Genomic DNA, 13,338 nt, shown 5'->3' with positions numbered 1-13,338 from the left:
TACGCCTACACATACGTGATTTGCACATTTAATTAAAATAGGAATTCACAACATTACATCATTACATCTATGGTTATCATTAGAGGCCGCGGGCATAGGATGTCTTCATGTACATTCAATTCACTATGAGTTAACTAGTATAAATGTTTCCAAGCCGTTAAATTGCGGTTTAACACACTCGAATATGTGTGTTTTTGTAGTATGTCAGTAGACTGAATGTGCATATGTTTTGGGAATGTCCCGTGATTCAACATTTTCGAATGGTGTAAAAGTGTATATCGAAGAAACTGCGAATTCGCCGTTTATTTCAAATTTTGATTATGAACATATAAGATTCTGCAACGCTTTAGTTGGTCATTCAACAATGTCGCAGATTGTTAATTTTATCATATTGTTGGCAAAGTTTTATAGACAGACCGACAGACAGAAAGTTTATTTGAGTCTCTCTTTTATAGATTCATGGTATATAAGACATGTAGCAAATTAAAACAAGTTCATGTATGAAAACCACTCTAATAGAGTTACGAGAGACTATAAAATGTATGAACCTACGTCATATAAGACGATATTACTTAACAATAAAAGGATAGGTAAAATAATAAATAAAATATTTATCTAAGTTTGTATGTACAGCATATACACAAATATATCTATACACATGAGTATATAATATGAACAACAACATAATAATAAAATTTAATATACATTATTTATACATGTAGTTATGTATTAATCTTAGTATTTCATGACAGGTTTTGGCACTATATTTGAACATTTTTTCATCGGAGAGTATGAATGAAATCTTATCAGGCACTGCAAATGAATTGAAATCACTATTGATGGATGTCGCTTTTAACACAATTTCATTTCTCAAGGTATTGTACAATGGGCATTGGAGTAAAACATGAGTTTCGTCTTCCACCATAGTTTTACAGTAAAACAAGTTTGTTGCTCTAAAACAATTCCTTTGTAACGACCAGTTTCAATTTTTAAGGGTGCTATACCGCACCTGAACTTGGCTAAAGCACTCCTTTCATTTCTTGTTATAGCTCTATTCTTAATATAAGGTTCAGCTTTAAATGTACTTTTAAAAGTCTTATAAAGGCGTACTTTATTTCCACCTGTACTGTAACCGTTACCAGTAGCTGAATTTATTTGATTTAACCATGTCTGATTTATCTTATTTGACATATTTGATTGGAACAAATCAATTATTTGTGTTAATTGTGATTAACTGACATAGGTCATTTATGTTTAAATCATGTTCAGTAAACGATTTAAGGGTAATTTTAACAAAATGTGGCCAGCATTTGTTGTGAGAAGAAATAGCTCTTAACATAAAATTGTTAAGTATATTGTCAGGCCTTTTTCTGTCTATTTGGGGAAAAAGTACCTAGCAAAATGGGGAATTTTCGAGTCGCGAAATCTTCCAAATTGGGAAGAATTTTCATCGACAAAAGCATTATTTGGGCAGGGGGTTTTCCAGCCATTTTGGATAAAAAATCATATAAATTATGGTTATATATTTTGTAGGTTGTTTAAAAAATAAAATTGAGATATAGAGTTTAATAATCATAAGTCATAAGACACTTCTTTTTTAAAAAAAAATATTTTTTTTAGGGGATTTTTTTTAAGAATTGGGGAAAAAAATATGCATATTTGGCATGAGGAATGGGTCCGACTATCGGACCCGTGAGATAGGCAGAAAAAGGCCTGATTGGTGTCAATATTTGAGAGTTTAATCCAATGATTGCTAAAGGCTTTCCACTGTTTTACTATTGGTGGCGTCCATCCAATGTCCCCGTTCACAGCGGCATTTGGCATGTACTTCCCGACCCCCAGAAAGAAGCGGGCAGCTCTATAATGGACTGCATTAATGCACCAGAACTCTCTGGTCCCCCATATTGCGCCTCCGTAACTTATGGTAGGCCAGACACATGCCTGTTAGAGTTTTGAGAAAACTTCATATGGCATCCCGCCCAATGCTTTAAACTTTGCGATGATAAGACCAAGGGCTCGTGAAGCTGACTGCGCTACATGTTTTGCCGTCACGTTATAGTCCAAAGGGTCAGTTGACATTAAGCCAAGATAACGGTAGCTTTCAACGCATTTTATAAAGTCATCATTGCACTTGAAATTAAACTTCGTTTTTTGTTTGGAAGGGGTTCGAAAATGCATTATCTTCGATTTATCAGTATTAATTTTCATCTTATTTATATCGCACCACTGTGATAATACATTTAATAGGTGTTGGAGATCTTCCTCATTCTCTGTGATTAAAACTTAATCGTCTGCGTAAAACAAGTGACTTATAATTTTGCCGTTAATTTTCACGCCCATGTTTAATTGCTCGAATAGCTCGCTTATGTCGTTGAGAAAGAGGTTAAACAAAGTCGTTGAGACCAAACAGCCTTGTTTTAATCCCGATTGTACGTCAAACCGTTCCGAAGTGTAATAAAATACCCGCACAGCACATTTAACGGATGCGTAAAGGGATTTCAGAGCATTTAAGAATTTACCGGTTAACCGTAATTATTTTCTAGCTTGGACCATAATTTATGTCGATTGATTCGGGCATAGGCTTTAGAAAAGTCCACGTATGCGACAAAAGTATCTTTCTTGCTTTTCTTTCGCGCATCAACAATATTTGTAAGAAAGGACAGCTGATCGATGGTACTTCTTTGTGGGCGAAATCCGTTTTGAGTGTCGGATAGAATATTATTAGTTTCTACCCACTTTGTAAGTCTATTGTTAAGCACAGAACAATACGCTTATATATAGCTGATGTTACCGTTATTCCTCTGTTATTATTTGGATCTCTTTTGTCGGAATTACTACATTTAAGAATTGGGGTAATAAGTCCGTATTGCAATGTTAAAGATACACTGGCGGTGTCAAAACAAACATTGAAACGACTGTGTTAAAAGTATATCGAGAGCTTATTATTTAAAGTTTCCGCTGGTATTCCGTCATATCCGGGGCTTTGTTTTTATTTAGTGATTTAACTGCTTTAAAAATCTCCAATATGTCTATACCGTTATTTAGTGTATGTTGCCCAACAGCCAATGGTGATCTAGCTTCGAATTTGCTATACGTTTCTGTCCTCGGTATGTTATTAAGTGTTTCAAACGACTTTTTCCATTTATCAAGCAACTGTTGTGGTAAGGTTGATATTGTACCATCCCCAAGAATACAATGTAACTTCCATTGGAATTAATTTGTTTCGCTCTTTTCCTATGCCAATATTTCCTTTTTCTTTCCAGAAATCGTGTCTGGTTGTGTTGTTACATGCTTTAAGCAAGTTTTGTTGTTCATGCGTACCAATAGTTTCGTTTTCGTCTCTGTGCCGATTTGTCAAACTGTTAACGTGTCTGAACGTATGCTGCTTTAAGTCTTTGTCTTTGAGAATTATTTTCGCATTTAAGCCACATTTTTTCACTTATGCGAAAATCGGACCACTCCGACGTCAATTCATTGTGCCACCAAGGTTTGCTAACTCGTCCCCTTTTTTCGTTTGAATTACAACTAGTAACCTCTCTTGGGTTTAAACGAGTATTCATTTCCACAACCAAAATACTCAAAAACTCATTGTAAGACATGTCAATCAATTCCTGTCTATTTTGGTTGGCTTCTAATTCAGTGATTTTTTTCTCAATGGTCATATATAACGGCGTTATTCATAAATTCCTCTGGTATATTTCGTCGGTCCTATTTAATGTTTGGTGCATTGGGTTATATGTTCCTTTCGATATTTTACTAGGGGTGTTTTTCTCCGCGGTTGTGAAAGTTATTGACCACTGTAGGAGTGTGCTTATGTCGAGACTTTCCTGTATTAACTATGTCGCTCTTATAACTTTAAAGTCCCTGAATCGGTGTAAATGCTCATATGGTACCAAGCAGTAGTCACCAACGGAACAACCTTTAGTCGAGATGCTTGTGTAGTCATTATTTATACAGTTTCTACCGTTTAGGATGCACAGTTTTGCACTAAGGAGAAAGTAAATGAATGCTTCACAATACGTTGATGTTTGAAAGTCAATGATCTGTCTTTATGGTAGTTTGTCTACACCAGCGATACAGTCCTCACTCGTTCCAAAACGTATATTGAAATCACCGAAAATATTGATAATTGATCGAGTTATGTTGATAAACGTATATATTTTCTAGTAACGAATCAAGAAACTCGTTTATATCCAAACATCGCTTAGAGTTTGAAGGCGGCAGGTAACACACACATAACTTAAGCTGCTCGTTTGTGGTTTTATGAGTAAGTGCGAGCCATAAAATACCCTCGTTATCATCACTCAATCTGTTAACGGTAAATGAATTAAGTAGGTTGTTTCGTACTAGCACACCTACTCCCACACTTCCCTTCGGGGCGCGTCTATTCAAATGTTTTTTATTTTGCCCGTACTACGTATATCTGTCAATATTTAATTTTTTTTCATTTTTTAAATGTGTTTCTGCTATACCAATTATATCAAGGTTTAGGTGTGATATACAGCTTTTACGAATTTGGTAGTTATCGGTTGTTTCATTCCCACTGAATCCGTTCGGGTTCCAAAACCCGCATGACACCTAATTCTGGTTGTAGTTGTTACGGTAAAGGGGTTGGTAACGGTTTCTGTAGTTACGACTTCCGTCGTCCTGGTGCTCCAGGAGATGGTTTTTTCCGGTCTGTGTATTCCAAGGACACGTACTGTGTCGGTTACGTGGTGGCTGCGGATCGCGCTAATGTGTGTAGTTTTCGTTTGTGCGGTGTCCACCGGTCGTGGTTTGATGTGTCCACCGGTCGTGGTTTGATGTCGACTCTCTTGTCTTTCTAATCTGGCGCTCATAGTTTGCGGACGCGTCCTATGAGAGTGGTTAACTTCCTGCCATTCGTTTCTGCTTTGGGTAGCACACGCGTCAGATTTTTGGACTAAACGATCTCCCTAGACAAAAACTTTATCACCCCTAATAACATTTAACATAGTCTTAAGTTTTGCGATTGCGATTCTGTCCTCCACTGGTAAGTCGTGTTCTATGTAAACATTTTTGTATTGTGCAGATATTTTGAAGTTTGTTTTATTTTTTTAGAAATAAGTATAAGAACAGCATACCCAGTATTAATCATTGTAATACAAAGGACACAATTGCTTTTAATAAGGATCAAATATAAACTTTAAGAACAATTTGCAACAGTTTTTTAACATAAATTATTAAAATTGTAGGCTTACAATTCCTTTTTATGCTACGATATATTTGTCGAATTGTTTATAATTCTGTATATTGCTACTTACTTGTGTAATACTTTCGACCGATATGTTTGTGGTACTTTTTTCATTTTTTGTACTTTTATAACTTCTTGCGTGTGATGTGATATATATATTGTTTATTGGGAGATATATATATTCCTCAGTGACAACTTTTTGTAATTCACAAATTACGGACAATTTATTAAAAAGAAACTCAGTTTTCATGTAATAATACTAATTAAAGATTAATTTGTTATCCCTTAATTTTGAAAAAAACAAACAAGAACGACACTTTTAATGTATGTTTTCTGGGATGTCAATACACTGAAAGTAATTTTTAGTGACGTATTATCTGACTAATGAATGTCTTTAAATCAAACGCATCCAAGATAGAAACAAAATGCTTACGAAGATACAGAGAATTGTAATAATAGTCGTTTGTTAAATGTCAACCGAGTGAAATACTTATTTTAATGTTGATTGCAAATACCATACCTCAGTTCTTAATGAAATGTTTTACATTTGACTTTTATTTTCCTAGGAACATGTATGGTGACTGGCGGAACCAACGATGGAGTGACACAACTTGTCGGAGACGCTTTATCTGTTTTCAACGAAATTTTTCATAAAGATGTTCATGTTGAATATTGTCCAACAATTGGAATCGTCTGTGTGGACCACATACATAATAAAGATACATTAAAGGTAACATACTATCGTTAATCATATTAAGTAGGCTTAACATTTACAAAACTTAATTCCCTCGAGTTTTAATGAAGTGCAGGACATAATTAGTTCTTGCAAATACAAGTGACGCTTTCAACGAAAAAAGGTAACGCGACCTGTGGCGTATCTAACAGTAACCAACTGAAAAAAAAACTGAGATGACCGACATCAAACAACATCGCAAAAACCGCGGGCATTATAACGGATACACTACCAGACGTGCATTGACGACAAGAATTCAATACTCCTCATATCTTAATTTAACAACATTGGTATTAATGAATGTGGAGTATAGAGTAATAATCGCGAATCAATTATGAGAAAAAACAACAACAACTAAGTATCAGGACATATGCACAGGTTGCTTTAATTGTCACGGATAATTTAATTTTGTGCGCAAAAATAGAACTCTTCACCGTTTTGATAGATTGTTTCTTTAAAACATTTCTTCAATGTACATACTCGCAAAAACATATTGAGTTCTTAGCTTGACCAGCAATGCAGGCGTTATGGAACATTATCACCATTTAGTTTGAGTGTTAACGCCCACTTGTCTGTTATAAAAGATAAGCGCGTTATTACCTATAAAAGGTAACAACATTGGAATGGAAAATTCAAAGCATTGAGGTTATAAACCGTTTGATCGACGCGTCGATCCTCACACTAAGCCCTTTTTAAATCACTTACATGCATGTACATACATCATAACACGGTATTCAAATTAAAAAGCAATAAACTTAAATTTGATTTAATAGCAAATAAATAGTTTCATTGGCTTAATTTGCACCAGAACAACATTATAACAATTTTCTGAGGCACGATGCAAATATCAACCAAATTCGTATATGTTTACAAGTTGTGAGAGAGAAGCATATAGAATAACACCAGATCATTGTAATGAATCTCAGGAAGAAACCATTTTGCAGGGTGTAAAAAGCACAATAACATAATTCGCTTGTATATGCAAATGCTACAATGCAAACGCCATATTGTTATATTAGAAAGTAATCATAATTACTGATTAATGTTAAATTACCTTTTTTTAAACATCAAGTGTTTTAATTACCATTATATACATGTACATAATACATATATTGTTTATTTGTGTGCTTTTCTTCTGTTGAATAACAATTCTATACAAACATACACGTGCTATGTAGTCTTCTATAGTTTTTTATTTTTATTTTATTAATTTGTATTATTTTCAATCATAATGTACAATACGTTTCGGTTGTTCTATATAATGTTCACAATATCAATTATGTTATATGAATAAACACAAACCATTCGAATCCGCACCGTTCTTTTAACAGCCGATGTTCTTCACATTTAAAGCACACGGCCACTGTAAATCCGACGTTCAACAAAATAGGAAGATGTCTTTCGTTATCATAAAATAATTCAATATGACAAAGATGGTCGTTTAGGTAACGTTTTAGAGCACTCATATGTGTTGTGTCTAATAAGGAGACTTCTGGGACTTTTAAGAAATATTACACGACCCAGTCTATCATCAATCATTATTTATGTAGGTGCATTAAATCAACATAGCACATAAGATAGTAAGAAATGCAAAGAGAATGACGAATATCATTAACAGACACGTATACATTGGTTTGTGACATTAAACAGTTTACGGTCCATGCACAATGCAATTATTGCATATTGTCTACGCAAATTAAGTTAAGGAGGATATGTTTGACTTATAGTTATGAAACCTTTTCAATAGAAAGATGTAAATGAATTAGGAATATACAATTTTAATGTCAGCATAACATTTGCTAATACATCGAACAACACAAATAATATGACGAATAAGCAGAGGACACTTTAAAGTAAAAGAACATATATACCATAACTAGAATGATTATTGATCGACCTTTAGAAGTGTCCTTCCCTAGGCTATCCGGGTTCAATCGCCGCTCTCGGCGCATGTGAACTTGGTTGTTGGTCACTTAACCGGACAGGCGTACTTTCCTCCGGGTACCCCCTCATCACAAGTCTGTTCCAACATTAATTATTTCACTACAAACCAAATACCTTGAAATTTAAGTTATGATTCACTGCTCATCTTTACGTACATGAATCTAGTAAGTTAATTATTTTACTGTATGTTTGCTATTTAACAGATGGCAGCATACTTGTTTATGTATTTATATGGTTGTCTTGATTACAGCCTTGGGAACTGACCAGAGGAGCGTTCGGCATTGACTCAGATGGTGAGCTGTTTACCGTCGATAAAAGCGGTGAAAGGTAATTAACAGAAGTAGTTTTATAGAGATGGTAATGGTAGCAGTAATAGTAGTAGTACTACTAGTAGTATTCATTGTAGTTGCATAATTATATTTCAATTCAATTACATGCAATGCATTGTGTATTGCTATGTGGCCTCCGGCCCTTGCAAGTACAAATAACATAGCATTGTCACACACTTCAATACACATATACGCAAACATACATAGGTAATGGTACAGCTATTGGTTATTAACTGAAATAACATAATACAAATAACATCGCATAGAAACATACTACAAATCACATCACATAGACACATACAGGCACCTATATTAATAATAAACTGCTATTCAGTAACGCATTTCTTCTTTCAATAGCATAATACAAGAACATAGCAATAATTCTGATCACCTTTTCTTCCCTGCAACTTTTTTTAAGATTTTAGATTTTATTTAATTAAGTTGTAGTAGCGGGTGTATAGTACTTGCTGGGTATATACATTTCACGAATATCTAAGTATGTTGTTCATATAAGAAGAAAATGAAATTCATTATCAATATCACTTTTGCAATGTCGATATGCAATGCAATGCCCTGTCGCTATTCAAATAGCGGCCCGTTTCAATCATGAGCGTATCGGAAGATATTCGAAAACATTCATATGCGTTTCGAAATTTACGAATTGTTAAAATATTTAAATATAACTTAAATTCAAGTTACTTTTAAATCCATTGTACTTTTTAGTTGTGAAGAACTATTACACGTTTCTATCCACTGCTGTACAAAAATATATTTTAATCGTTGAGCATAATTTAGCAAAAAGACTGGAATATTCACAACAGCTTGTTGTACCCACACATAGCCAAACCCTATGGATTGCAAGTGATTTCGTAATGAGGTGCCACAGTTTACGTGTCTTATGGCAAAAAAGCATTTCAACATTGTATAGAACATTTTTATATGACGGGAATATGGTGTTTCCAGTATTTGTAACCAGTATTTGAAAACTCTCATAGATGAATAAATATGTACAGGATATCTACCACAACCACCTATAATTGTATTATTACATGAGTACATTGGTGCTGCCATAAATCTTTTACAAGCATATGTGCGAACGCTGTATACAACTTCAAAAGATTGTAGACCCAATATTTCCGATTCATATAATAAAATAGGCATCTGAGGTGATCAACAACCTTAAAGTAACAATGATATGGAATAGGCATATAGTTATAATATAGATATAATAACACGTTTTGCTTAACAAGATATGTTTCTTTCTGCCATTTTAAACAGAGACAGCCTAGACGAAAAATGAACAACTAAATAATTAAATCCTTGCACACATTCCACTAGTAAATTATTTGACAAACATTTTTCATTCAATGCAGGTCGACCACCATTTTTGAAACCGAGCTTAATGCATTTATTTACCCTGTTTTCTAATATAATGATCATGTGTGTTATTTTAAGGTAGTTCTGATTCGCTCACTTTTCAGAGGATTATTTATCGTTTGTTACAATAAGGACGTCCAAGAGCTTTGGAACGTATATTTAATAAAAGTTTGGATTGCTTCCGCACCAATGAATAGTTCATGCATGGGCAGTTTATTCCGGTCTCTCTATCTATAATAATACCTTATTTTTGTAACCTTCCTTACAACAAGACATCTACATGAATTTTTGTATTTTCGGGAACAACATCCAAATTAACTGATATTCGTGAATTTGATCTGTACTATATCTTCAAAATAAAATAATGTCATTGTTGATTTTTAATTTTACCACTTTTGTTTTTAAGTCGCTCATAGCATTTGTTTCCATAATAATTCTTTAGCCGAGTCATGAATTAGGTTTGTAAACGTAAAGAAAACTTGGTCATTATGAAAAGAAGAAACAATCAACATTCTTTTCAAAAGAAATAAGGAACTAGTTCCCCATGCCTTATTCAAATCAGAGAAGCAGCTGTTGCTTGGTAACTAAATGATCAAATAGTATCATATTGATACGAAAGATACATCAGTAAAAATTGTATGTCAAGTAACTCGAAAACATTTCCTTTATGAATTATCGTAACCGTTTGTGTTTCTTCTTCGCGCTGGAATTAGGTTTTTTTCACAATACAGTACACTGGTATTTCAAACTTCGAATACTAACGTCACACCAATCATACATGAAACCCATACAATTATAATACATTTATTAATATTATCAAAACAGCATTTTATTACATTACTACTAATTTGTTTGCATTTATACTCCAGTTCTCTTTTAGCGGATAAATGAGGAAAAAGGAACCAATTTATCGCGAGTGAGCACCGGTGTTTTAAATTGAAAATAATATTGAGTCAACTCGGTAAAACCGTCCAGTCTACTAGAGGCACATTAGTAGCTGCTTCCGGTACAGCTCACATTGACGGTGACGTGTTAAACTCAAATTGCAGCCTAAATAATGAATTATTTAACGTTAAAGAACAGCATGCGATATGTAAACATGCCTAGTTTTCAGCCTGTCTGAAGACTTAACCAAAAGTAAGGGTGAGATAAAAAAAATTAAGACCTGTTTGTGTTGGAAATATCTCACGTTGTTAATGCTTTACTGAGATCTATTTGGTAATATCAATGATTTTGATTTATCACAATTGAAATCATAATATAGTACATTGTTTTGAATAAACATTAACAGTGCGCTACATTGTTATATAGATAAATAAATAGATGCCACGAAAGAACTTTTCGATTTCGATTCTAAATTTAGCAGTATGTACTGGGTAAATATTCACTTTATAAACCGACTGAAATATAAGAGCATATGTCTTGTCGTTTCAACGTTTTTTTAACTAGAACTGTTGGATACTTCTTGATTTGAAAATACTTTGTTCCTGAATGTTGATCTTTCAAAGATTTATTGGCTCGTAATTAACCCATATATTTCTCAAAGCGCATCAATGAAGAACATCAATAAGTTTCACTGATATTCTTGTCAAACTATAGGATTAAAAAGTTCACTTGTAACACACAATACCATACCATTCACGCAATGATTTTCATGTTTGCATCAATATATTCGTTCTGACACATTTTTACTCTCTTTTATATATTAATAATCATGTTTCTTCAAACTGAATAATGAATTGGCATGTTCAACCATTAGTAACAACTTAACATATACCAAAGTGTACCATATAACTTATTACTTTCATTGATTTGTGTTATAAAAATCAGGGTCAAATGCCTGTCCTGTGGGAGAGAGGGCACAAGTGTCGCGGCTTGGGGCCGTGTAGTGAACAGACATCATTACATTTAAAGGACGGTCATTGCTTGATTGATTGATAAATCGAATGATTGATTAATTAATTGATTGAGTAAGTAATTATTGCATGCATAAATTCATTCATTTTGCATACATCGAGTCATTCATTCATCTAGTTAAAAAAGACCTTTACGATGATCAATCTCAAAACAAACGCATGTATGCTTTTGTTTGTAAATTCGAGTGTCTATCTGGCCTTCTGTGTTAACCACGATCGCAACAGTAAAATGTTTGTTGATTGTGACGATAATGATTTGTCGATACTATAACTTACGTGTTAATAACATGGTCGTATTTAAAAACATGATACTAATGGTAGCAACGCATGCATTTACGCAATCGTATACCGTACCAGCAGAAGCAAAGCATTGGTGAAAATTAAATACCGGCTTAAGTTTCAGAAATATATGCACACATGCAGTGTGGACCTGGTGTATTACATACAAAGAAGCCAGCGCGTCTTACGATCGCAGCACGTCAATTAGTGTAGACGATGTATACAAACATGATTCATTAAGCCTTTGTGAATAGTTTCAAAGATTTTATAGTGACTCTCTCACAGATTTTACTACGTTTGGAAGCATGTCATTAAGTGCCCCTTATGCTCCGCCGTCTGTAGAACCTGTACAACCTTGCTGTCATTGCATATGTTTTCAGTAAATCATCTAAAAATGGTAACTTACATATTTTGTATTCGATTTGGAATCAGCTGCAAGCACGAACAAAACACAAATCAAGTTTGATGTAATTGTATATCGAAATATGTGTCCTAAACCATTCTTGCTTTTTTTTTTATCAATATTGCACTTCCTTGTTTGCGGCTGAATAAGTAATACGGATTTCATTTTTCCGATTGCAACCGAATACGGAATTGAATTGTCAAAACTTAAGTGATAACTACTAATGTAACAAACTCTACCACATATCTATGGAAACCATTACATAGGTTGTACTGCATTTTCTTTATCAATAAACCAGTTCCTGTCTCGCTGCTGACTAATAAACCAAATATTACAGACGGTTAACGCAGTGTATTAACAAGTTTGTCAAAACTACTGAAGTCGCAAAGAATCATTTGTGAATTTTGTGAACTTAATGACGTGTTTTTTTTGTTAATGAGTTAATTATTAATTTCATTTTGTGGAAATAAATTAACGGCAAAAAGGCACATCCGGTCTAGGTCCATCAGAATGTACAGACGAATCTGAAATAATTTTTACACTAAATAGGTCCACCGATGTAGTCCAGGGGAAAAAGAGCATGACAGATTATTAAATAAATAAGCCACTGTGCGAGTTTCGTAATAATGTGTCTTATCAGCCGAATTCAGTCAATGGGCGCACTCAAACAGGTATTTTTACGTCCGCGGCGACCAATCACCGCTTTTAAATGAGAATCCTAGCGCTCTTTAGGTGTTGGAGGAATTAATATGACAATAATGAATAAAAAAATATAGTTTTCTACTTTTCTACTTATAAACTAAACCTAGAAAGAAATCGTGTCGACCTATTGTAAACGTGCGTCTACAACAATCTCATGCGGTGGCCGTATGGTGTCTGTGTAAGACATGCGACTAACTGAAGTAAAGTACAGTAGTTGTATGTCGTCCGCATTAACATCAGTGATGGCGATAATGTCTGAAGCGGCGAACTTGCGATCGAGGAAAATCGCACCTAAGCCGAACGTCCGACGCACGTTTTCCACAAAAACCATAACGCACGTTTGACGTCAGTTCGGGGCAACACTGTTGTAACCATTTGTATAGACATGTTTTGACAAATGCCTACTTAAATCAGCGGAAGAGACAGAACATTCAGAGAATTAA

At 34.2% G+C, this 13,338-nt stretch overlaps 1 protein-coding gene across 1 annotated transcript in view; it reads left to right on the top strand.

Moving 5' to 3' along the window:
* Positions 1–13,338, top strand: part of LOC127835661 (uncharacterized) — a 59,706-nt gene that overhangs the window by 10,364 nt on the left and 36,004 nt on the right. The window contains exons 3-4 of the mRNA XM_052362100.1: positions 5,779–5,942; positions 8,140–8,216. Coding sequence (XP_052218060.1) covers positions 5,779–5,942; positions 8,140–8,216 — 241 coding nt within the window. The remainder of the gene's footprint in view (positions 1–5,778; positions 5,943–8,139; positions 8,217–13,338) is intronic.

Source organism: Dreissena polymorpha, chromosome 6, assembly GCF_020536995.1.
Source record: "Dreissena polymorpha isolate Duluth1 chromosome 6, UMN_Dpol_1.0, whole genome shotgun sequence".
Lineage (NCBI taxonomy): Eukaryota > Metazoa > Mollusca > Bivalvia > Myida > Dreissenidae > Dreissena > Dreissena polymorpha.
This window is presented reverse-complemented; position numbering and strand designations above follow the sequence as displayed.